The sequence below is a fragment of the Protopterus annectens genome, chromosome 4.part1 (genome assembly GCF_019279795.1).
Source record: "Protopterus annectens isolate FY-2018-M chromosome 4.part1, PAN1.0, whole genome shotgun sequence".
NCBI lineage: Eukaryota > Metazoa > Chordata > Ceratodontiformes > Protopteridae > Protopterus > Protopterus annectens.
The window spans coordinates 775181910-775208971 of NC_056734.1; the positions used below are offsets into that span (position 1 = coordinate 775181910).

The 27062-nt window shown below is 43.3% G+C and overlaps 1 protein-coding gene across 1 annotated transcript in view; it reads right to left on the bottom strand.

The window, feature by feature from the left end:
- The window catches only part of ARHGEF26 (Rho guanine nucleotide exchange factor 26), a 1375009-nt gene that overhangs the window by 1090620 nt on the left and 257327 nt on the right, over positions 1-27062 (bottom strand). Inside the window, exon 4 of the mRNA XM_044070517.1 lies at positions 10502-10647. Coding sequence (XP_043926452.1) covers positions 10502-10647 — 146 coding nt within the window. The remainder of the gene's footprint in view (positions 1-10501; positions 10648-27062) is intronic.

Below are 27062 nucleotides of genomic sequence, written 5' to 3' on the forward strand. Positions count from 1 at the left end.
AAGGGTAGGCTATAAAAAAACATTGCTTATAAAAGCATGCACTAAAATAAACAATACCTTCATCTACAAGCAAATACACCACATAGGTTGTATAGGATAGAGAAGTACAGGTAAGTCCCAGCAAAGAAAGGGGGATGGTGCGTGGGTAACCTGGACTGCAACAGTGAATACACTCTAACATCTACATTTATGGTAGGTATACAACTGTACTATGTTCATTGTGTTTCACTTTTGCAGTCATTACACTTGGGTTGAATCCCAAAGCTGAGGTTGGGAGGCTGGGTCTAAATAGAATTAGGAGTGGCTATAAGGCCCTGCAGAACTGTAGTGGCAAAGCCTGCTCTGGATTTAGAGTAAAGAGGTAAGTGGTAGTGCTTAGTAAAAGTGTGCACTGAAGTCCAAGTTGCAGCCTCCAAAATATCCTTGGTTGGTACTCCTCTGAGGAAGGCTGCTGAGGTGGCTGCTGCCCTGGTAGAATGTGGTCTAATGCCCTTAGGCACTGACTTACCATGTTGTGAATAGCAGAAACGAATGCAGTGTCCTATCCATTTTGAAATAGTCTGCTTTGAGATAGCCTTTCCTTGTGATCCTGCAGCATATGCCACTAAAAGTTGCTCAGTCTTTCTGAAAGCTTTAGTTTTGTCCAAGTAGAAGCGTAGCTGTCTGTGTATGTCCAAAGAATGCAGAAGTCTCTCCCCTTTATTCTGTGGGTTTGGGAAAAAAGTAGGCAAATGAATGGTTTGGTTAAGAGCCACACAGGACACCACCTTAGGCATAAATGTTGGGTTTGTCCTTAGAGAAACCCTGTCTGGATGGAAGATAATAAAAGGTTCCACAGCCATTAATGCCCGTAACTCTGAGACTCTTCTTGCTGAAGTTATTGCTAGGAGCAGAGCTGTTTTCCATGATAAGAATTTTATCTCAGCTGTATTGGCTGGCTTGAAAGGAGGCTGTGTGAGTTTTTCCAAGACAAAATTGAGGTCTCATTCAGGTATTGGTGCTCTCCTTGGAGGTCTTCTATTTTTGGCTCCCCTGAGGAACTGCCTAATCAATGGATGTGAAAAAATAGATGGGTCTGTATTGTAATGAGCTGAAATGGCAGAGGCATGGATCTTAATTGATGAGAAGGATAGGCCTTTGTCCAGCATCTCAGTTAGATATTGTAAAATCTGAGGTATATTTGGGACAAGCATGTCAATTCCTTGTGCCTGGTTCCAAGCACAGAATCTCTTCCATTTTTCTGCATAAGAATTTCTGGTGCTGGGCCTCCTGGCCTCCAAAATAACATCCATAACCACTTTAGAGAGAGGTGTATTCTGAATGGTTACACTATCCGCCATGCAGATAGATTTAGGGTTCTGAGTTGGCTGTGCAGGATCTGATTGTTTTGTTGGGTAAGTAAATGAGGAATTTGAGGCAATGTCCAGGCTGGGCCTTGGGACAAGCTCCTTAGGATTGGGTACCAGTGTTGGCGTGGCCAATCTGGGGCAATTAGTATCATTTGTGGCTTCTCTTGTCTGACCTTTAGGAGTACCATGGGGAGGAGAGGCAGTGGAGGAAAGGCATATACTGTAAGGTTGTTCCAGCTGAATGACAAGGCATCCACTTTCCATGCTTGTTTGTGATGAGTCCTTGTGCAGAATCTCTGAAGTTGGCATTTGTGAGGGGAGGCAAAAAGATCCATGTCTGGGCATCCCTGTTTCCTTGTTATCATGCTGAAGATTTGTGGATCTAGTTTCCACTCGTGAGGATCCATGAGGTTTCTGCTTAGTTCGTCTGCCAGAGCATTTGTTTTTCCTGGCAGGAATTGTGCTTGCAGGTGTACTTGGTAGGTCAATGCTGTGTTCCACAAAATCATGGCGTGTCTGCAGAGGGGGTAGAAATGTGTGCCCCCCTGCTTGTTTATGAACCACATAACTGTGGTGTTGTCAGTCTTTAACAGCAGCTGTCCTGGATGAAGTAAGTCCTTGAAGGCTGTCTGGGCAATTTGTACAGCTAGCATCTCTTTTTGATTGATGTGAAGAAGCCTTTGGCTTGGGGGCCATGTGCCCTGAATACATTTTCTTGCCATGTGGGGCCCCCAGGCATAATTTGATGCATCCGTTGTTAGTGTCTGCCTGGCTGTGGGTAAAGTGAATGGCTGTCCCTTGTTGTGGTGACAGGCCTGTGCCCACCATCAAAACTCCTGTTGTAGGCAGGGAATGAGGGAAATTAATGTTTCCAGGCTGTGGCAATGTTGAGTCCAAACACTTTTTAGATACCATTGTAGTTTCCTCATATGCAGTCTTGCATATGGAATTAGCAGAATGCAGGAGGCCATGTAGCCCACAGCCTGCAGAATTTTTCTTGCAGATAACTGGGTCTTTGTTGCCATGCTTTTGAAGTTGCCATGCTTTTGAAGTAAGAAGTCAGTTGCCTTTGTTTGTCTGGCGTGAGATAAGCCATCTGGGCAGTTGTATTTAAGCTTGCACCCAGGAATATTATCTCTTGAGAGGGTACTAGTTTTGATTTCTTTTCGTTTACTGTGTACCCTAGGCAAATTAGTAATCTTTTTACAAACGCCAGATGCTTTAGTAGAATGTCTTTGGTCTCTGCTTGAATAAGGCAGTCGTCCAAGTAGGGATATATTTGAATTCCTCTTTGTCTGCAAAACGCAATTACTGGTGCCAGGCATTTTGTGAAGACCCTGGGCACAGTAGATAAGCCAAAGGGCAGTGCAGAGAATTGATAGTGCATTGAACCAGCTATGAATCTGAGGTATCGTCTGCAGTTTTGTCTGATAGGGACATGCAGGTATGCCTCATTGAGGTCCAAAGTCACGAGCCAAGCTTTCTTGCCCAGCATGGGAAGAAGCTGTTGTAGAGTCAACATTCTGAATTTCAGAACATCCAGAAACGTATTTAGAATAGTCAGGTCCAGAATTAGTCTCCATGTTTTGTCCTTTCTTGGTACTAAGAAAAGTCTTGAGTAAAATCCTTGTCCCTGCTCTTGTTGTGGCACTGGCTAAATGGCCCTCATGTCCATGAGAGATGAAACTTGTTTTTGTGCCTCTGCCCATTGATTGTGTGGCAGATCTGGCATACCTTTTGCCTTTGGAAGGGTGTGAAAGTGAAACCTGTAGTCCTGACAGACTATATTTAGGACCCATTTGTCCTGGATGATCGTGTGCCAATTTTGTGAAAAAAGTGCTAGCTTTCCCCCTAAGGGTGCTGCCAAAAGATAAGTGCTTGGCATTGGCATTGGGAAGTCATTGTGACTGTTTCCTATATGGCTGTGATTTGTCTTCTCCACTTTTGGAGGTAGAAGCACCCCATTGTTTGGGCCTGTATGAGCCCTGGGGCTGTTGTCTGCCTCTAGGGTGTCTGTAATCTGCCTCTTTGTGGCCTGTCTGACACGGGAAAGGACCAGTTCTTAGAAGGCCAGTTCCTGCTAAATCTGGGTGGCTGTACCTGTAAGAAATCCTTCACTGCCTGCATAGATTTAGCTTTATCCTCCATTTTCTTCAACACCTCTTCTGCCTTAACACCAAACAAAGTATCATGCTGTAATGGAGCATCCAATAATTTTGCTTTAACATGATCAGGCAGAGTCTGTTCCTTTAACTAAGCTGCCTTCTAATAACAGAACCTGTTACAGCGGCCCTGCAAGAGGCCTCCAGCGAATCATAACCACATTGCAAAGTATGTTTGCCCACTTGTTCAGCTGCATGCAATAAATCCTGCAATTCCTTGTTCTCATAACATTCAGAATTTGTCAACATTTTCTGTCTTAACAGAGACATTAAGTATTGCTGATATTTAAGCATATGAAACTGACAATTTAAAGCCCTTACAGCCAAGGTAGCAGAAGTGTAAACTTTTTTCCCCCATCTGTCCAGTGCCATAGAATCTCTATCTGAGGGGATAGGGTTTTTTGCAGTAGCAGCCTTGACCCCTTTGGGACACTGAGAAATAGTTTCTGGGTCAGCAGCAGGGTTTTTATACAGAAATTTATGAGAATCTGGAACCATGTAGTATCTGCCTGGCTTAACAGGTGCAGGAGGTAAAGAGTCGGGAGACACGCCGGACTCTGAAAATACATCATCTACAATGTCTAGAACAGGTGGAATAGCAAGAGGTCTGTGCTGAGGTAGTAGAAGAAAGTCTCTGAGCCTTTTCTTAGAATCCGAATAATCTTGGCTCTCCCAGTGGAAATGCTCCCTCATGGTATGCAGGGTTTCCCCAAACGAGTAATCCTCAGGAGGAGAAGTTGAAGGAATAGATTCTTCAGCATCAGAATCCTCATAGGGAGGAATAGAGTATCCCTGTTCTGAAGAGGAGTCAGAGGAAATGGAAACCTGATCAGAGGAATCATATTCAGTATCTTGCCCTAGGCCTCTTAACAGGAGGGGATGGGAACCCCTGATCAAAGTAATTAGGTCTTCGGCCATTTTGAGCATCTGTTTCTTAGGCATGGAAGTCTGTCCTGGAGAATGATGTACTTGTTTCCTTGTCTTTAAAACTGTTTTAGTCTTTGTCTTAGATGCTGAAGTTGGCTTGATATAAAGCTGTGTAGGTCTGAAAACACCCTCAGAAGCCGATGCCTGCTCAGCGGCTCCGGACCCATCTGAGGGATTAGTTTCCGAAGGCCCAATACCTTGAGTATCCAGAGGCCTAGCTGTCTCCATGTGGGAGTTGGAGGCGGCTTGTGGCTCTGAGGTAGCGGGTGTCAGGGGCTGCGAAGGCACCTCACTGAGAACCGGCGAACCAGTGACTGGCCTAGAAGAGGCTTCATCGTCTGTTTTGGAACTCGGATACCTGTCCTTTTCTTTTTCCTTGCGTTTTTTATGAATTCCGGTCATCAGTTGTTCTGACGGCATTATATAGTTAAACCTTTGGCCAAAGTAATGAAAAGCAAAATCGTACCGATGCTTAATAGTGCGTTGGTTAAATCTAGCACAAAACCGACAACAAGCTATGTTGTGGTCAGGGCCTAGGCAAGGAATACAGTAAGAATGAAAATCCTTATGAGGTACTTGCTTCCCACAAGAAATACAATTGTTAACTTTTTTTGACATCGGTCTGGAGCAAAAAAAAGTTTCCCCAACAGGGTACTTAGCTTTATAGAAGACTTCGGATCTGAAATTCAATTTCAAAAATTTCAGGAGTTGGCCGACCGGCACTTGTGAAGTGCTTTTGCTTCGGGCACTGCGCGGCAAGAAAGACTGAAGAAAATGGCATCGGCTGCATCTTTTATACCCCTGGCGCACTGTTAGGGAAGAGGCGACAGCAACCGATGCCGGACCAGGACTTTGGAATTCAGGCCAACTGCGGGTAGCCTGCCAACAGGTTAACCCAAGTGTAATGACTGCAACAGTGAAACACAATGAACATCTATATATACTAACTTCAGGATCGCACCACAGTGGAGAAAAGGGCCCAACACCATTCCCAATTCTGGTATTATAGACAAGCTCACCAGTCTGAACATAAACCCATATGTCATGAGATGGGTTGCCAATTGGCTCACGGATAGAACCCACACAGTGAGAGTTGCAGGCTCTAGGACCAACTCTAAACCAGTTACAAGTGGCATCCCCCAGGGCTCAGTCCTTTGACCCCTCCTGTTTGGTATATACTTCTCAGAGGTACAGACAAGCACAGGAGGACTATGGCTGACCAAGTTCGCAGACGACTGGAAACTGGGGGCCATAATTGACTCTCCAGCTGATACAGACATCCTCCAGAAGGGTCTCATTGAGATGGATACCTGGTGTCAAAATCATGGCCTCAAGCTAAATGCCAAAAAGTGCATAGTCATCCCCTTTGGAAAAAATAAAGTACCCGTGAACTGCCACATACATGTACCCTAAATACAGAAAATGTAATAAGGGATCTGGGGACCCAAGTAGATAGTAATCTCTCCTTTGATAATCATATTGCCAAGGTGGTTAGAAAATCCTTCTATGTGGCCCACCTAATCACAAAAGGGTTCGAATCTAGAACAAAAATGAGGTTATTGTGCCCCTCTACTCATCACTCATCAGACCCATCATAGAGTACAACGTCCCATTTGGGATGTACCTTATAAGACACCTGCAACAGCTGGAAAGACCACAGAAGTACCTCACCAAGCAGATTACTGGCCTCAAACATATGCCCTATGCAGCCTGACTGAAGAAACTCCAGCTGTACTCGGTTGCATATCACTTACTCAGAGGTGATCTCTGCCTGACATACAAGGCCATGTCCAACCCAGAATTGATGGACATGCTCTACCTAAAAAAAAACAAATCTCTGAGAGCCACATGCACTAGGGAATCTAAACCTCACCACAACGATAAATAGGATGTGCTGGATGGATAGATTCCTCTCTCAGAGACTCCCCATGCTTTGCAACAGATTCCAATCTACATTAGGCAGAGACCCTCACTAACACTCTTCAAGAGAAACCTTGGCGAGTGGATGGGAAACAGAAAATTTACCCTGGGGATCACTGCAGTGGCTCTGCTGGACAGAGGCACAGGGAACTTATGGCTCTGCTGGACCGAGGCACAGGGGCCTAATCTAAGGAGGCGGCGAAAGCCAACACATTCAAGCTAAGCTTATAGATGCCTTCGGGCAGATAGCCCAATACTTACCTATGATCCTAAATATGTTTTATTTGCCCAACAGTACTTACATTCAGTGAAATGAGTTTTCAGTGATTTGGTGTGAGTGGTTTGAAATACAGTTAAATGAGTTTTCAGTGAATGAAAGTAGACCCATATATGTGTGTGTATGTGTGTGTGTGTGTGTGTATATATATATATATATATATATATATATATATATATGTGTGTGTGTGTGTGTTTGTGTGTATGTGTGTGTGTGTATATATATATATATATATATATATATATATATATATATATATATAAATTGGAGCTTATTACAGTCACACTTCACAAATTAATATTATAATAAGAATCCCTTTGGTAACTGACAATTGTTCAATAATTTTAGAACTTTCTTTAGGTTTTAAAGTCAAGAGTTAAAGAAATTTAATTTCAAAGATCTAGATTTTAATAATGTTTCTGAAAGGATAAACACAACATACTGATATTCTGAGTCTCAAAAATGAAGGCAAAGGATATTCTACTTTAGAATCTTTTTTTTTTTTTTTTTTTAATCAATGTAAGTAGTTTTCACTCCAAGGTACCCAAATAAACTAAACTGCCTTATTGGTGTGATGTTGAGATATGCAAGTTATGTACAACAACAAAAACACTTTTTTGTAAGTGTAAGTTAAATCCTTGCCCTGCTATAAAGAAAATAAATAAAATTTCAAGGAAATGTAAGTAATAATTATCCATATAAAAGATACCATTTGAAACTAATTAAGTCCCATGTTTACAAAAAGTATTTACAAGAAATATTTTTATAAATATATAAACTTATTTTGCAACTTATTTTGGATGCTGGGTATATTATGAGAAGGATGCTAAGGATGGAGTTGCCAGGTAAGAAAAAAAGAGGAAGGCCTAAGATAAGGTTTATGGATGTGGTGACAGAAGGACATTCAGGTGGTTGATGTGACAGAGCAAGTTTCAGAAGACAGGAAAAATGGAAACAGATGATCCGCTGTGGCACAACTCCTAACAGGAACAACCGAAAAAAAAAAAACTAGTCAGTACATACCTTCATTATCAGTGCTAATATTTCTGAACCACTTGAGATATAAAAAAACTTATTATACTCATTTGCTAATAACTTGTGAGTTAGAATTTTGTTTTAGATTTGCTGCTTATTAATAATTTTTATGTTCAACTAGGAGTACAGAGTTCATTTATGCAGTTCTAAGTAAAGCAGGCAATAAAACCACTATGGGCCCAGATGAAATACCAGCTATGCTTGTATATGGTATTAGAGATAATACTACATTTAATACTTAGTGTTATGCAACAAAATTGTGTCGTCCCTCCTGTCTGGAAAAGGTCTTTTTATCGCCAATTTATAAATAACGGGATAAATCAGAGTTGTCTAATTACAGACTTAACAGCATAACATCAAATCTTTGTAAATGTTTTGAAGGAGTATTATTAAGATGTTATCCAAGGCAAGTAGTCAAGTCAAATAATTTTGATTTATATCAACACAGGTTTACTCAAGGTAGATCTACAGTAACTAACTTAACTGAATTTTAGGGTAATGTCACTTTAGCCTTGGATGCATCTTTATGTGTTGGTGTCACTTTCAATGAGTTAGCTACAGCTTCTGATACCATCTCTGATTAATCTATTGAAAAATATTGAGTATCTTTTTAAATGCAATCCATATTTGATTAAATGGATTTTACTGTGGCTGACTGGTTGTGCTCAATGTATATCAATCAAAGGGCAACGATCTGAATATCTTCCTGTTTATTCGGGTGTATCTTATGCTTCTGTTTTAGGCTCTTTTTAGTTTTTAACGTAGTATTATCAACTAGCCCTATGAACAACCAGTTTTGGCAAACCAAATATGCTGATGATTGCAAAACTGGATTTGTTTCAGATAGTGATGGGACATCTTTGTAATTAAATAACTTTTTGGCTCAATTTTGTACATGGGCCAAAGGCGTAAATTTAACTTGTAGTAGCAATAAGTGTAAAGTTATGTACTTTGGTAGATCTACACCTTTACCAGAGATACTGTTATACAACATTAGATTACAAATGGCTAAAGGGTACAAAGATTTGGGTATTTCCATCTACCCCAATTTTTTCATTTTGGTTACACTCACTTAGTATTAGTAAATTTTTACTTTAATAGAGATTTAAATCATTCTCTCTTAGGGATGGTTATTGTTTGGAAAATTTATTTTTTATGTACATACAACCAATTATAGACTATAACAACACTTTTTGTTCTTACAATAGAGATCAGCTTAATTTGATTAAATTGGAACAAAGGAAATTTACTAAAATGATTCCTTCAGTAAAGCAATTAACTTATAAGGAAAGTTGCAGGATTCTCAAATTATTGACTCTTCATTATAGGTACACCAATCATATGTTCCAAGCATTTTATAATATCTCAGTTTCTAATAACTTTTTATATGCAGGTGTGATCATTTAAACTTTAATATATAATAACGGTTCACTACTATTCAAACACTAGCACGCTGAATGGACAGTCTAATCAGCATGCCTTTTGTAAGTTGAGGATATACCAATAAAAAAGTCCAGCCAGCCACTGAAAGATCATTTAGTGTCCAGACTTTTTTACTGCTATATACTGGAGAACACACCAAAATATGAGAAAAAGTCAGATACGTTCTGCAAAACTAAAATCAGAAACATACGCAATTTTCCCCATATTGCTGGGCTGTCCCTGTAAATGTCTATTTTTAACTTAAAAAAAAAACTAAGCAAACAGTAATGGACATTCTGCTTTATCTGTTGCTTCACCTTCACCAATGTACTGCGCAAGCATGAGAACTTAAGTCCTACATGCATGCACAGTACATCAGCATAGTGAAGACAGCATGGAAAAAGACAGAAGTGTCCTTATACAATTGCATGATTTAAGAAAGGCAAGAAAATTCTCTCTTAAATAATGTTAATTTATAAATAGCAATAATCCACTCCTGTTTGTGGGTATATCGGGATTTACCCACACTTGGCTATATTGGCTTCACCCAAGTGATCAAACCACACCAGGCATGGCTAAATCCTGATATACCCACACACAGTTAAGGATTATTACTTTATTATATCAAACAGTGTAGAACACAGTTATATCACCCAAGTAATTCCGAGGTTATGGAACCATATATTAATTTATATACGGTTATCCCCCAAATTAAAATATTTTAAAAATAGATTTGATAATTGGGCAGGTGATAATGTCTATGATCCAGAGTTTAATGAGGCAGTGCTCCTTGATGGCCTTTGGTCTGAACACTAAATAAACCCATGAGAACCTGTGCCGAGGGTACAGGATTTCATTCCTTCCACCTTCATTTGCATACTTTAGGATTTTTGAGAACATCACTTAACCAGAAATTGCTCCCAGGTCACCCTTGGAAAATGGCATTTTGTCTAAATGGCTTAACTGCTCAAAAATAGTACGACATAAAGCATCTATTCTCAGGTAACAAACTAGTGTACTGAAAAAAACCTTTTAATCAATGAAGACAAAATACAATGCATCACAGCTGTACTGGATGACAGTAAGTGGCACTACACTTCAGGCACACAGTGAGACTTCTAAGGCAGTTTTAAATTTTCTCTGTCATAAGCTCCATTGCCATCAAAAGATCACATTTAAGAAACATAAATGCAAAGGACCTTATCAGCTTTGGATGTCAGCTTAGGAATGCTTAGCAAATGTTGATTTGTTGACCTTATTGGGGTGATACTAGATCAGAATTTGTGAAACATCTGAGACTACATGACACTTTGCAAAACAGAACTATTAAAACTTCAGTTTTAAAAAAGATTAATCCAACACACTACAGCATCATTTATGGAGCATAGGCTAAAGAAGTGGTCACTCACCAACGAAAGCTGACTCCACATCGCTCTCAAGGGCTTGTGGTGGACGATGATCCTGTTTTCAGATTTCTGTCCCTTAATCTCAGTCTCTTCCTCTGAATCATTATCCAAAGCCTTTTCTTTGTAATTTTGATAAAGCACTGCATTTTCTGTAGCATAACCACAAATTGAAGACAGAATGTGGAGCGTGTAATTGCAGTTACATAGATCAGAGATTAAAAATAAATGTACAGTAATGTCCATTTTCAAAGAAGATTAAGTGTTCTTTAAAATATAATCATTAAAGCAAAGGGTAACACAATTACAGAGGAATATGTGCAAACAGTGAACATCAAATCTTAAGAGTCAGTAACAATAACACTGGCTGAATTTCTTACACTGTGCAGTCTGTTATGTCCTACAAATGTATTACTTTTACCTGTTAACCTAATCAGGAGGGTTGGATAAAAGATGTTCCTCAGCCATAATCACAATGTAAAGCAAATACAACATCACAACTGCTCACGCCTATTGCATGTCAAAAAAAGCTGACAGTGCAGAAGATAAGGTGCAACAGACACCCAACAGGTCAACAACAAGGATGCAATATGGCGACTGTGGTGGTGCAAGATTTAGTTTTGCTGATTCATAGCACTTTGATCCACCAGTCTGTTTAATGGTTATGGCACAACTGGGCGGAGCTGATATGTTCACCTCATATTCTTGTAGATTTTTACTAGGCTGTCTAGACCCCTGCTAGATTTGAAAAACGCACTGGCAAGTGAAAATGCAATGCACTGACCTCCTGCATGTGCAGCCATATTTGTGTGTGCCCACTAAATGTCTGTCATTCTACTGAGGGATCCTTTCTGATGGTGACCATTACCTGCTGGCATAGGGCCTCGGAGACCAGAGCCTGAACTAGACAAATAGGTTGTAAAAATATGAAGGATGAATGGACAAAATGCAATTCAGTTACATTAAAGTAAAATATTAGGATTCCATCTTTACAAGACAGCAGAAGATTGCAGTTCCACAACAGAGCTTGTCCTTACCTCTGGATTAAATTCATGTAATACCTGCTACAAGCCATGCAAATGACATCACAACGAATCATCTTGCTGTATCTGCAAACAGACTAGTCTATGGAATAAACTTTAAATATGATGGCCCTGATTTAAATTCTGCAAAGCATGACTTAACTTGATTGCTAACTAGATGGGTGAACTGGCTCATTTCTGAACCTTATGAGCCAAGACTTGGTTGCAAGAGCATGTAATTACATGTTGTGTATATATGGACAGTATGGAATAGTCAGTTTAATCAGCATACCATTAGGAGACAGGAGGAAAGTGGAGCATCTAGGGAAACCCTACAGAGACTTTGGAAGAACATGTAAATCCAACACATGACAACCAGAAGTCAAGACTGAACACCAGCACCTGAAACACTGAAGCACAAACTTAATTGTCCCACCATGCTGTTCATAATAAACATGGCTTCTCAGTAACTAATGTCATGCTGTGTGAAGTAATAACCATGACAGAAGCCAAGCAATTCTGCCAACTGAGCTGTGTCTAATTGAACTCACAGAAGCAGCTCTCCCAAGCACATCTCATGCTGAAAGAAAGGTAACACTGTAGCAAGTACACTACAGTACTCTAAATAATCTTTACAGAAGTATAAACTAACTTCCAAAGCACAGCTCTCCCCCTAACAAGTGTAGTTGCACCCTCCACCTGAAACATTTTATGACTCTGGACAGCAAGTCTTTCAATAAAGAAAAAAAAATAATTGTCAGGAGCAACAAAAATATTAAAAAAGGCCAGCCAGGCATTAACAGAATAAAGAGATTTTTTTTTTTTTTTTTTTTTTTTTTTTACTTGTCACATCTCAGAGTTTTAAACAACATACACCAGAGGCCCACTCCACCATGAACATTCCCCACAGCTTCAAACTGAAAAAGAAACACTTGCAAAATCCATCCTCCCCAAGATCTTGTACTCTAAAATTAAGGAATGAGGCCCTCAAAGGGGAACTGCAGGAGGCTGTCCCCTACAAAGCATGTTCTGATACTATGTATTTGTGCACTTTGGAGTTCACATGCAGTGCATACTACTTGGTAAATTCACTATTTGATGTGTGACAATTTTGCAGCACTAATTTTGAAAATCTGTGGCCTATAGATTGGACAATGCAATTACAAATGGGATTCCCTGCCGTGAAGCCCACCGTCCAACCAGTTTACCAAAGTCTACCGTTGCTTTACGGTACACCGAACGTTTATATACTCCTTGCGTAGCGTAGGGCATAAAGGTGATGTTCAGGCATACCATCGTCAGAACTTCTATGCTGCCAGTTCGAACGCTGTTTCTAACCATCTGTCTGTTACCTCCATCTGTTTTTTTCCGTTTGTTGGCATTCTGGTGATTACTCCCATTTGCTGAAGTCCTCACCATTGCAGATAAGTACCCTGTTGTTTCTTTTTTTTCCTTTTCTGATTGCTTTATGCTGTTTGGGGGGGGGGGTGTTAATGTCATCCAAGAAGGGTAAATGCCAGTGTGGGAGACTGATTTCCCCATAAAGACTGCCATGATAAATGTCTTTTTGCCTGAGTGCTGCTCACAACCATACATCTTGTTCTATTTGTCAGGCGTTGTCCCCAAAACTCTTCATAGTAGGCTTTCTTCCTTTTCTTTGTATCTTGAGAACCAGCTTCTTGCTGCAGATGCTATGGATGGAACTTCCTGCCCCGAGAGTCAGCCGTCAGGAAAGAAGATGCATAAGGTAAGGCCGGAATTTTCTGTCCAGCCCCTGCTGGGAGTTTCTCCCGTGGTTATTACAAACTCAACTCGCCTGGTTGTACTGTCAGATTCCTCTAGTACATCTGGCTTGGAGGTCGGTGAGGATCTGGCAGCATGTCCGACGAGGCTTTGCAGGCATCCATTTGAGGTGTTCAGAGAGAACCATGGTTGATTGTTTCCAAGGGGTCAAAAGGTGTTCCACAGTTTCTCTCTAGGGAAAAAGTTCCTACTGCAGTTGTGGAATGCTGTCCTGAGTCAGAGCCTTCTCAGATTTCTAGGACGGACATCCCCTTAAAAAAGAAACTGAAAACTGATCATGTTTCTTCTGCTCCTAGGGATCCACAAAATGAGTGGCAGGCCTTTACACAGGGATTATTTAATGCTTTATTGTTGCTGAGGCCTCCTCAAGGGGTTTCGGTTCCTACTCCTCCTTGGTCCTTTTCTTCCCCTAAAAGGCCCAGAGAACTGAATTCTTCCGACGTGGATTCTGATGATGAATCCTTTGTTTAGTCTACCCAGATTCCTTCTCCTTTAGACTACGGGTCTGAAGAGGATGACTCATACTCTAGATAATCCTTATGAGGAAAATTCCTTTGGGGGCCCAATCTCTAGGATGATGGAATTTTTTTAAGTGGGATTGTGCCCAAGTTTTGGATATCCATAAGAGGTACTATGAGTTACTGCAGATGGAATCTCTTAAACCTGCGGCCATTCCTCCTGTCTTGCCTGCTTTATTGGAAGTTTTTTCCAATGCCTGCAAAGCACTGTATTCTCTGCCCCTTGCTCCCAAATGTCTGACAGGTTTTATAGGCTGCCTAAAGATTGTTATTTTTTTTTTTAAATGTCCTGCTGCTGTCCCCTCTGTGGTGTCTGTAGCCTCTGATAAGCCATCTCAATTGCTTCCTTTGCCCAAGTTACTGTCTTCTGACAAGGACAATAGAACCATGGATAGGTTGGGTAAGACGGTTTACACTTCAGCTACACTAGCTTTTGGGGCTAATAATTATCAGACCCATATCACTAGGTATGTGTTGACTCTTCTTTCTCAGGCTCGTCAGCTTCTTTCTGATCTTCCAGACTAGAGTAAATCTTATGTTCTTTCCTTGCTATGGACTTCTCTCTCAAGTAGTTCATCACTTTATCAAGTGTAGTTATGATGCAGCACATGCCTCTTATAGAGCTACTGCTTTTGGTTCAGCTCTGAGGAGGTATTCTTGGCTTTGGCTTCAACCTTTATCTAATGATATTAAGGCTAAGTTGACGGATGCTCCTCTAGATAATAAACTTTTGTTTGGGGAAGTGGCTGCTGGTTTATTTAAGTTTCTTCAGGACAAGGGGAAGGCTTTACAGGAGCTTAAACATGTCTGTTTCTCCTGTGCCTAAATTTCAGCAAAACTACCCTTCTAAGCCAGCCTTTCTTCGTAGGCAATCTTGCCCTCCTTCTAAAGGCAAAAAGGGTGGTAAACAGACTCCTCCTGCTAAGGCCACTCAGACTGCAGGCATTCTCAAGCCCTCCTTTCCTGACAAACCAGGCGCCATCTGACTATGTACCTGTTCCCAGCCACATTCCTCTTTCTCTTTCTCTTCCTGTTTGGCTCCATATCACCCAGAATTCTTGGGTTCCATCAATCATTCAAGCAGGGGTATTTCATGGTGTGGATTTCCCATCCTCCTTTTATTGGGATTCCTCAGCCTCCTTGGGAACAACTTCCTTTTTCCATCGATGTTCTTCGAGACCTCTTGTCTCAGGGTACCATTCAAGAGGTGCCTGTGTCCCAAAGGGGGAAAGAATTTTATTCAAGAATGTTTCTATTGCCCAGAAAAGAAGGTACTTGGAGACCTATTCTAGACCTCTCTCATCTAAATACTTTTCTGAAGGTGCCTTCTTTTTGGATGTTGTCCCTTCAGTCCCTTTTTCCTGTTTTGCTCCCTCAGGCCTTTCTGGTGTCTCTGGAGCTCAAGGATCCTTATATCCATTTTCTGATCCATCCTCTTTTCAGGAGATTTTTGCATTTCTCTGTTGCTTCCTGGCATTTTCAGTTCTGTGCTTTGTCCTTTGGCCTTTCTACTGCACCAAGGGTATTCACTAAATGCCTCACTCCTGTGACTGCTTTTTGCAGGCTTCAAGCAATCCAAATTATTCCTTATTTGGATGACCTGCTGATTCAGGCATCCTCTCCGAAGGTCCTTTTGCAAAATCTATGTTTTACCATTTCTCTTCTTCAGAGCCTGGGGTTCATGATAAACTTCAAAAAGTCTTCCCTGACTCCTTCTCAGGACCATGTCTTTCTGGGCTGCAGGATTCAAACAGTGCCAATGTTGGCATCACTGCCTCCTCCAAAAGGCATAATCTCTCATTTCTTTCTTTCAAACTCTTCTTCCCCTGGCCTCCATTTCAGCCAGGGAATTTCTGAGAGCTCTGGGGTTCACAGCTTCCACCACTGCAATGCTCTCTCTGGCCAAACTCCACATGAGGAACCTCCAGTGGTTTCTAAAGTTGGTGTGGCTTCAGCATGGACATCCTCTAGACTTTCCAGTTCCTCTTCTCTCGTGTCTAAAGAAAAAACGTCTGTGGTGTATTCAGTAGTTGTCTCTGAATCCAGGGCTCCCTTTTCAACCTCCTCTTCCCTCTCAGGATCTGTTCACAGACACTTCAGATGTGGGATGTGGAGCAACGTTTGGCCCCCTTAGGGTGCAGGGAGTGTGGTCACATCATCAGCAGATGAAACAGATCAACATCAAAGAGATGAGAGCTCTTATGCTGGCTCTTCAGGCCTTTCATCCTCTCTTCTCTCCGGGGCTTTTCAAGGTGTTCACAAACAATACCACAGTTATGTGGTATATCAACAAATGGGGGGGGGGGTATAAGATCTTACCATATTTGCTGGCTGGCACTTCTGGTATGGAATCTGGCTATCAAGTATTAAGTGACTTCAGACAGTTTATATTCTTTCTGATCAGAACATTGTGGCAGACCATCTAAGCAGGTCCTTCACTCACGGCCACAAATGGATGCTTCACAGGGCTGTGCTTCTGGACATTGTTCACCAGTGGGGTACTCCTGAAGTAGATCTCTCTGCCTATCCTCTGAACAGACAACTTCCTCTCTTTTGTGCCAGAGTCCCAGGTTTGTGGTATGGAAGGTAGACACCTTCTCAATTTCTTGGAATGGGATGTTTCTTTATGCATTCCCTCCCCTTCCTCGCATTCCGAGAGTCCTGTTTAAGATTCAACAGGATGCTCCTAAAATCTTGTTTGTGACTCCCTTTTGGCCATGACAGCACTGGTTCCCTTGACCTCTGCATTTAGCCAAGGGCAATCATCACAAGTTACTCACAAGGTGGATCTCCTCACACAAGACAAGGGGTCTCTCATCCATCCCCACCTGTCCATGCTTCAGCTGACAGTGTGGGTGATACGGTTTTGATTCCTCATAGACACCTTTTTTTCTGAGGACGTGCTGCAGATCATGCAGGAGGCCAGGAAACCTAGGAAATCCTACTTGTCTAAATGCAAGAAGTTTTCTATTTGGTGTCCTTCCCGTGACCTGGACCCACTTTTCTGTAGATATTCCTTTGGTTCTCTCTTAGTTGTGGGAGTTGCGCAATGCTGATTCGGCCTATTCTTCTATTAAGGCCCACTTATCAGCTCTTTCTGATTGTCTACCTTTAATTCCCCCATTAGCTTCTAGATTTGAGGCCAAGCAATTTATTAAAGGCGTCCTTAATATTAGACCTCCCAGGAAGCCTGTTCCTTCTCTCTGGGATCTTAACTTCATTCTGGAAAAAAATTGACTCAGGCTCCTTTTTGAGTCTGCTGTTTCAGCTTCCTTGCAACATTGCCCTTGGAGACGGTGCTTTTGTTAGCTCTTACTTCTGACAGACGGGTGTCTGAGTTGCAAGCCGTTATGGCTTGTCCACCTTTTTGATATTTCATGAGGACAGGGTGTGTCCTTGTGTACTAATCCTTCTTTCATGCCCAAGATGGTTAATGAGTTGTTGCTTAATCAGTCTATTAATTTGCCTACCTTTTTTCCCTCTTCACAATCTGACAGTGAGAGGGTGCTGCATACCTTAGATGTGCATAAATAGCTCAGATGTTATTTGGATAAAACTGAAGCTATTAGAAAATCTGAACAGCTGTTTGTTTCATTTCATCCAAGGTCTTTGGGTTTGGCTGTCTCCAAGCAAACTATTTCCACTTGGATTTCAAAGGCTATTTCCTTTTGTTACACTTTTCATGATGTGAGCCTTCCTTACTCCGTAAAGGCTCATTCTACTAGAGCTGTGGCTTCTTACGGTGCTTTTTTCAGAGGCTTAGACACTCATTCTATTCTTGAAGCTGCTACCTGGACTTCTAGCATACCTTTACAAAATATTACCAGTTGGATGGTATCTCCAGAGCTAGGGCTGGTTTTGCAGAGTCCATTGTTCATGGCTCCTTAGAGGGCTCTACTGCTGCTTCCTCCGCCCAAGTTTCTTCTTGAGCTTTGGCCTCTCCCATTTGTAATGAATACTGCAGCAGTGAATGTAAAGACATAGTACAGTTGTGTAAAATGTTACCATAACGGTAGATGTCCCTGAGTTCAACACTGCAGTATTCACTCTCTCCCTCCATCCCCTTAGTCTTTTTTCCTTCCTGGATGTGCATGCTCTCCTTGGTTTTCCTTAGACTGCTGTTCCTACTGGGGCAAACAGTTCTGAGGATGGTACACCTGAACGTCACCTTTATGCCTTATGCTATGCAAGAAGTGTATAGGTGACATTCGACATACCTTAAAGCAATGGTAGACTTTGGTAAACTGGCTGGATGGTAGGCTTCACGGCAGGTAATCTCATTTGTAATGAATACTGCAGCAGTGAAGGCAAGGACATCTACCATTATGGTAAGATTGTACACAACTGTACTTTTTCACATAATAAAATGGACTAAAAAAATGACAATCATACTAATCAAAAACACATCACAAGGATACCAAATTAGATTACTGACAATTATTTAAATGGAACTAACCCAACAAATTGAAAAAAACTGTCAAAGCTAAACCAAAGTCTTCTACAAGCTGAACCACACAAGTGACGAAAGTGGACTCTGTGTCTACACTTTCTTTATGGGGTCTGTGCTGCCAAACAATCCTGCTGTTTAATTGTTCTGTATCCATATATGCCCTATCAAGTAACATGATAACATATCTATGGCATTCTCTGGTTTGCTGAAATTAAAAAAAAACTGAAGTAAATGATTTTGTCCAAATACAGTTTGCTAGAAGCCATTATCACAAATGTATTACTTGGACTGTGGCCTCTTTTACTTTTATAATTACATTTTTTAGCTTGCAAAGCAGTTGTTTTCTTTGTTTATTTTTGAACACCTTTATTAGTCAACACAACAGCACTAGGAAAGCACAGAACATCAAACATCCCAGAAAAAAGAAATAAGGTAACCTACTTAGTAGTCTTGCTGGATAGTGAAGCAAGTTAATTTCCCTGAAAAAAGGGAAAGCCAGCTAACTGAATGAATTTTGAAATAATTTCCCTGCAAAAAGTTAATCCGTGACTGCACATTTGGTCTGGTACAATATTATGTAATTTTGTCAGCTGCAGCAGTACTGCTGTAACATTGCCACATAAATTGTGCCATCTGCAGTACTGCTGTAACATTGCCACATAAATTGTGCCAGCAGCAGTACTGCTGTAACACTGTCACATACATTGTGCCAGCTGCAGTACCGCTGTAATGCTGTCAAATACATTGTGCCAGCTGCAGTACTGCCACAACACTGTCACATACATTGTGCCAGCTGCAGTACCACTGTAACACTGTCACATACATTGTGCCAGCTGCAGTACCACCACAACACTGTCACATATACTGTGCCAGCTGCACAGTATTCGCCCCACCCCCAAAAAAACTTAGAACACTGACTGCAGCAACCCTTCAGTCCTCTCATTCTCTCCAACTACTAACTGTGGAGATAAGATCAATGGCAGCACAACCCCCCATGCCAGCTCCCTAATAAGTACCCGGCACCCAATAATTTCTCAGCACTTCAAAAACGGAAGTGTTTTATTAACAAAGGAAAAAAATCCAAAGCTCTCTGTTACACTTTTAAAGCATGTTTGCATTGGGGATTTATATCCCTGCACCCCTAACTTAAAGATTGCTGTACCTTGGTGTAGGCAGAATAATCAAGATGCCACAATCTTGGCATTAGTACAAATTCCACCATTAAATTTCAAACTTTCACTGGTTCTTAGAATTTGAAAGGGCACCAGCAACTTGCTCAGTAGCAAGCAGAAATGTATTAATCAGACTATAAAGTAGATGTACACATTTCACTCACAATTTGTCAAATATTACATAATCTGATGACTGGAATGTTCTGAGCAAAAAAGTGATTTAGTTAACTTTTAACTATTATTCCAACACATCTTGTTCCCTGCAAAATTTTAAAGAGTCAAAACTAAGAAACATCACATACATAGTAAGTGTTAAGACCAGTTTAAAACAGCAGGTTATGTAATAGCGTAATTTTAACTTTACAATATTTATTAAATGGCTTAGTTAGTTTGTGGAAGTCAATAAAACTATCTTCCTGTTCAAACCTAAACAATTTCTCCAAATCTATCTAACGGGGTTGGGACGGTGGCCTAATGGTTAAGGTGTTTGCCTTACAAACACAAGGTGCAAGGTTTGAGTCTCACAATGGAGAATTGGCTAGGCTTAAAATGGCTCACAAGGGCAATTAGCCTAGTACTAATCTATGAACCTAAATGGCAAACTGCCAAGTGTCAAGTCACCATATCACAATTTGCCATATCTTATAGCATGAACTGGAAAAACCCCAAACGCAATGTCTACACATTTTCACTCTAGACACCCCACCCCCCACCATAACAGGCCATGAAAACTAATACGATATCAAATAATCACACATAAATAGCTAGGCAGCCTTTTCCTTTTGATCAGAAATATGCCCACAGAAACTTGATTACTCCTCTAAAAATACAGGTTTCACATATACAGTACTTCTTCAGACACTGAAATTTCACCTTAAATCATTACACAGAATTTTTAACGTTCTCTATGACATTTGCTTAAGACCAGACCTGCATTACATCACACAGTTTCATTTTCTTGACATTATGTTCTTTGATCTTTATTAATAAACTCATAATCTGAAGTAGTTAACTTCATTTGTCCATCAACCTGTGGGTATCGGATCCATATCAGAACTGAGCCGGCAGCTTCAAACAGCTAATATCCGAGCTCCAAGCTCCTCCCCTTACCCATAACCCCTTGCTAACCCTTCCTGACCTCAGATCTCGTTTGCCACAGTTCAGTCAGCAGCTCTAAATGAGTTCCAGGTGTGGGAGTAGATCGTGTTTTGTGAGAAAAATCTTCTTAATTCTATTATTAGCAGTAAAGTTTTGGTGTGTGTGCATTGCTCCTTAGTCAGTCTCTGTTGTTAACGTTTTTTTTTGTAGTTGAAGTTAGTTAATTTTAGTTAGTTTACCTCCCCCAGTGTGTGTGAAGGCGTGTCTGTGTTGGGCCTAGTGTTAATTTTCTTTAAGTATGTCTGAGGCCCCTAAAGCCTTCTTTTCTAAATGCACCAAGTGTGGCCATAAGCTGCCCCCAGCGGATGGCCACACTCTGTGTTATTTGCCTTGGGGTTGACCACCTCTCCTCAGGGCCTTAAGGGACAGGAGGTCGAAGTTGGTTCTGGCGGGACTGATGCCCCCGGATCCGACTTCGTCCTTCTCTTCCTCCGCGGCACCTGCCATGGCCGCGGCAGTGCCACCTCCCATCCCTGCTCCCCTGGCTGGGACTCACCCTCCCACTTCAGGCCAGGAGGAGAGGGAAGCTAGGAGAGAAAGGAGAAGAGAGAAGCACCACAAGCGGCAGGCCAGGTCTTCCTCCTCGGCCCTGCCTGCCAAGCAGGCAGCTTCTCCTAAGGCCTCCGGGCCTTCTCCTTCCCACCTCCATTCACCCAGTTTTTCCCTGGAGCCGGAGGAGGAGGAGACCCGGCCACCTTCGATGTCATCAAGGCGGCACTCCCGGCCCGCCTCGGTGGCCTCTTCTAGGTCAACTAGAAGCTTGTCCGATGCAGACATGGACCGGATGATGCGTAGGTTCCTCCAGGCCCAGCTGCAGATGGGAGTGATCCTGCCCCCCCCCCGGGGTGAGCTCGACCCCCTTTTCCGCCCCAACTGCTCTTTCTCTGACCCACTTCCGGAGTTCGCAGCCAGGTAGCATTGGAGCCGGGGGAGTGTCGGCGCCGATAGTACCTCATACTTCGGCGCCGATGGCGCCCTTGAGTTTGTCGGGTCCCTTTTCGGATCCGAGCTCTTGGAGCCAAGAGCTGAGCTTCGGATCCGGAGGTGTCAATGTGTCTTCGGCTCAGTCTTGGTTGGAGCATACTGGCGCTTCAGATCCAATTGCTTCGGCGCCGGCTCCGATACACACATCGGATCTGAGGGGACGGCTCTCGGATCCCAGAGAGAGCAGTTCTCCTTCGGCATTCGATGTTGTGGAGAGGTACTATTGAGGGTTTCGAGGCCCCAGGCTCCTGCTACGGTTCCACCCTGCACTCTCTCTCAGACGGGCCTACCTTCCATCACCCGGCCCCAGGGACAGCCTGCACCTATGTCCCAGATAGTTCCCTTGGAGGAACAGGATGTGGTTGGTGAGGCCTCTTCGGACAGCCCCCCCGAGGAGATTCCTCACAAACGTGAGTGCAAGAGGAGGCACTTGGACTCGCCTGAGTCCTTAACAACAGGCACAGACTTGTAGGAAGGGGAAGGTTCCCCAAGGTCACCCCCCAAAGACGTCTCCTTCGGAGACATCATGGAAATGCTTCAAATTAGAGTGGGGTGGCCTGCCCAAAAACCTTCCACTGATGAGTCTGTGTTTCTGGAGGCATTTGATGCAGGCCCATCTACCTCTTGGGTGTCCCCTCCCGCCGATCCCCTGGTAGACCTGATTACTACCAGGGCATGGAAGGAGCCAGACACTGTGGAGCCCATTCCAAAGAGACCTGATAAAATTCTCAGCCCCTCTTCTGATAGGGCATGTTGGAGCAAGGGTGCTCCTGTAGATGCCATGTTGGTGGAGGCCACCACTAGAAAGGAACTGGCCCAGGAGAGTTCCTCGATCCATCCTCCAGACAATGAGTCTCGGACAATGGACCGCTTGGGGGAAGCGGATGTTCGCTTCAGCCACCTTCGCTGTAAGGTCACTGAATTATATGGTACACGTGATACGACTCCAGTGGGATCTCATCAAAGAATACGCCGGGTCGCCCCCAGAGTCCATGTCGGCCGAGGATAAAAAAGTATTCTCAACCCGAATGGCCACTCTCAAATCCATTTCCAACACCTCTATGTGGCTCCTCTCCCATGCCACAGAAGGGGCCGCTAGAGCTAGCGGAGCGGGCATTGTTTTACGACGGCATGCTTGGCTCCGACATTGCGATTTTGCGGAACCCTTCAAGGCGTCATTCACTAATGCCCCGTTTGATGGTTCTTCGCTATTTGGCAAGACCGTACGTGACACGCTTGTCCAGAGCGAGAAAGATGGGAAGACATTGTCTGCTGGAGTCCGTTTCTCTGCTCCCCAGAGGTCCTTCTCTAGGAACCAAAAGGGACAGAAGATGTTTATTCTGGAAGTCTCAACAGCCCCGCTTCGCTCCGGACCCCACGTCCTTCAGAGGCAGATGAGGACAGGGTGGACGCCGGCCCAGAGGGGTTACCTGACTGCTCCACTCTGGAGGCAGTCGGGGGGCATTTCTCGAGGCACCTAGCTGTTTGAGAGTCCATTACAACAGATCGCTGGGTGCTTCGGATCATATCCAGAGGTTACAAGATTCCCTTTCTCAATCTTCCTCCCAAACCCCGGAGCCTCCCCGATGTTCCACCCAATCAAAGGGAGGCAGCAGCCACAGAAATACTACAGCTGCTAGAAAAAAGAGCAATCCAGCACATCCCCCCCAGACCAATCTGGATCAGGCTTTTACTCCAGGTTCTTTTTGGTGCCAAAAAAGATGGGGGACTTAAGACCATTCCTCGACCTATCCCTTCTAAACCTGTCAGTGGCCAAAGAGAAGTTCCAGATGGTCACCCATTCAATCCATTCTCCCACTCCTGCAGGAGAATGACTGGATGTGCTCTATAGACCTCAAGGATGCGTACTACCACATTCTGATGGACAGGCGATCCAGAAGGTTTCTCCGCTTCCGGCTAGGAGCCAGCCACTACCAGTTCAGGGTCCTTCCCTTTGGTCTTACCACAGCCCCCAGGGTGTTCACCAAAGTATTGGCAGTGGTAGCGGCCCACCTGAGACTCCAGGGAATACAGGTCTTTCCGTACCTGGACTGGCTCCTGACCGCCCCCACTAGGCATCTACTGTGTTCAGCCAGAAATAATTTCCTCCACTTGGCCTCCCGACTGGGAATCACAATCAATATCAAAAAATCTTCTCTTCAACCTACCCAGGTCTTGGACTTCATTGGAGCCAGATTAAACACAAACCTTTTGCAAGTCTTCTTAACTCCGGACCGGCTTCGAACACTAAAGCACCACATGCTAGCCCTTCTACACTCCCCGGATCCTCCAGTGGAATTGGTCCTGAGGGCTTTAGGCTCCATGGCGGCAACAATCAACCTGCCACCCTTAGCGCGCTTGAACATGAGGGTACTACAATGGACCTTGCAGGTTCAGTGGTCCATCCCTGCAACACACACTGAGTTCACCCATCCCCCTCAGCAGGGTTTGCAAGAAAGCACTATTCTGGTGGCTCCAGTCCCTGGACCTCCAGAAAGGGCGCCCCTTCTCTATGTCCTCCCCTCTAACCACGGTGACCACGGATGCTTCTCGCCTTGGGGGGGGGGGGGCACTGTATGGGCAGAACCGTCCAAGGCACGTGGACCCATTCAAGAGAACTTGTTGCACATCAATGTCCTAGAGATGAGAGCGGTGCTTTTGGCATTGCAAGCACTCCAAGCCCTTCTTCCCTTGGGGACAACTGCAATTCAGACAGACAACATGTCAGTCGTCTGGTATATCAACAAGCAAGAGGGAACCAGATCCTACCCACTTTGTCAAGAGGCCATGAGAGTTTGGGAATGGGTGATCTCCACCAACCACTTTCTCATAGCGACGCACATTTTGGGCCGGTCAAACATCTTGGCAGACAGGTTGAGTCGAATCATCCTTTCACCGTACGAGTGGTCTCTGAACCCGAGAGTGACGAAGCAAATCTTCCTGAAATGGGGTCAACCTTGCTGCGATCTCTTCGCGTCTCCTTCGAACGCAAAGTGCAGCGACTACTTCGCTCTAATTCCCCCACCAGGGGAATCCCCCAGAGACGCTCTGGTGAATGTTTGGCCATCCGGTCTACTTTAGGCTTATCCACCTCTTCCCCTAATGCTAAAATTCTTGCAGAAAGCCCGTCAGTTGGGGAGCAGAGTGATCCTCATAGCCCCATTCTGGCCTCGTCAAGCGTGGTTCCCTTGTCTATGGTCTCACCTAGTGAATCCCCCATGGGTTCTAGATCCCACTCCGGATCTGATCTCTCACCCACTAGGATTAACAACCCTGAACCTGGACAACCTCAAGCTCACAGCTTGGTTGATCCAGTTCCAGTGATTGCTAGGACTCCCGGTATCTCGTCCTCTGTTAAGGCTATTCTAGTAGCCGCTCACAAGCCTTCCACGAGAAAGGTTTACAATAGCAAATGGAAATGTTTTTCTATTTGGGCGGAGCACAGAAACTTAGATCCCTTTACAGCTCCGTTACCAGCAGTGCTAAAATTCTTATCAATCTTATTTGACCAGGGTGCTAGCTCCTCTACGGTCAAAGTCCAGTTAGCTGCAATTTCCCACTATCATATGGGCAGTGATCTCGGCCCCTTGGCCTCTTCCAAACTATGTAAGACTGTCTTAAAAGGCACTTTCCTCTTGAGACCTCCTGTGAAAGATCCAGTTCCTCCATGGGATTTAACTCTTGTTCTCCAGTCTCTGACAGCTCCCCCCTTTGAGCCTGCAGCCTTGGTGGATCTAAAATACTTATCTTGGAAGACGGCCTTTCTTATTGCTATTACTTCGGCCAGAAGGGTTTCAGAGCTTCAAGCCCTTTGCGCCAAACCACCATACTTGGTTTTCCATAAAGATAAGAGTTTCCCTCACGACCAATCCCTCCTTTTTGCCCAAGGTCGCATCGGAACCCAATATCAATCAATCTATTAATTTACCAGTATTCTTCCCAAATTACCAGAACAAGGGTGAGTACAAGTTACATTCTCTGGACGTACACAGGCATTTGAGGTTTTACCTGCACAGGACCGCTGATCACAGGAAATCTGACCAACTCTTTATATCCTTTGCAAAACCCTCTTTGGGAAAACCAGTATCAAAAGTTACATTGTCGAGATGGATTTCCCAATGTATACTTCTTGCATATAAAAGTTCTGGTCGACCTGAACCTGAAGGAGTCCACGCCCATTCTACTTGATCAATTTCTACTTCTGCTGCTTTTTGGTCCAGAGTATCCTTGGATGACATTTGCTCGGCAGCCACTTGGGCTTCATCTCATACGTTCATTAACCATTACAAGTTGGACATAATTTCCAGAGGGAGAGCATCCTTCAGCTCTGCAGTGCTCCGGAATATCCTTCCATGAGGACCTCCCAAGGGTTGGATAGCTGGGGACTCTGTCCCACAGGTTGATGGACGAATGAAGTTAACTACTTCAGATAAAGAAGGTATGTACTCACCATAATGTTCCATCTGAGTAGGTAAACTTCATTTGTCAGCAACCGACCCCCCCCCCCTCCATCCCCCTAACCTATAGTGAGTACTAAAAGGATTCCTTGCCCTTTGTTTTCAGATAACTCTAGGTTAGGATTTGCAGGTGATCCTTTGTGTTGTAATACTCTGTGTTACTAAGCAAACTCGATCTGAGGTCAGGAAGGGTTACCAAGGGATTATGGGTAAGGGCAAGGAGCTTGGAGCTCGGATCTTAGCTGTTTGAAGCTGCCAGCTCAGATCCGATATCCACAGGTTGCTAACAAATGAAGTTTACCTACTCAGATGGAACATTATGGTGAGTACATAACTTCTTTTTTCTTTGGTTAGACCCAGATTTTCCTGGGCCTTGCAAATACATCATGTAGCTTAACATTTTCAAGTTTTATCAGCTAGATATCAGCTTGCATGAGCACTAGGCTTTTACATTCTATTAACTTTATAACCTACTCCGTGACTAAACATGAAAATTAGTTCTTCTATCTATAAAAATGAATTTTGCATTTGTTTTGTCCCACACCATCTTTGACCATCAATCCTCAACTTGCATCCTAAAAAATTGATTTGTACCCTCAATCCTGCCTAGTACAAGCAGCTCACATCATCCTTTCTGGAGATATCCTCTTTTCAAAATGGAGCACTTCATTCATAATCCACACCTTTATCTGGGGAGCAGGGAGAGATTCAGGTTATCAGGAGGTTGTCAACCAGTGCTGGTGCAGATTTATGTTTTTGCACCCTACCCCATCCTAGTGGGTAATGTCCAACCCCACTGACGTTAGGGCCTCTTGTACCTTCCAGTGCATATGTGTATTTCCATATATGCATACTGAAGGCTATTATGTGAATGCGTAATTCTAGCACATACTTCATTTGCTGTGCATCTGTTCTCCAGCAGGTGTCGGTGATCTAGTGGAATAGATTACGTACCTCTCCCATGGATGGGTGAGCTGGTGTCAGCCACTAACATCCTTCCACT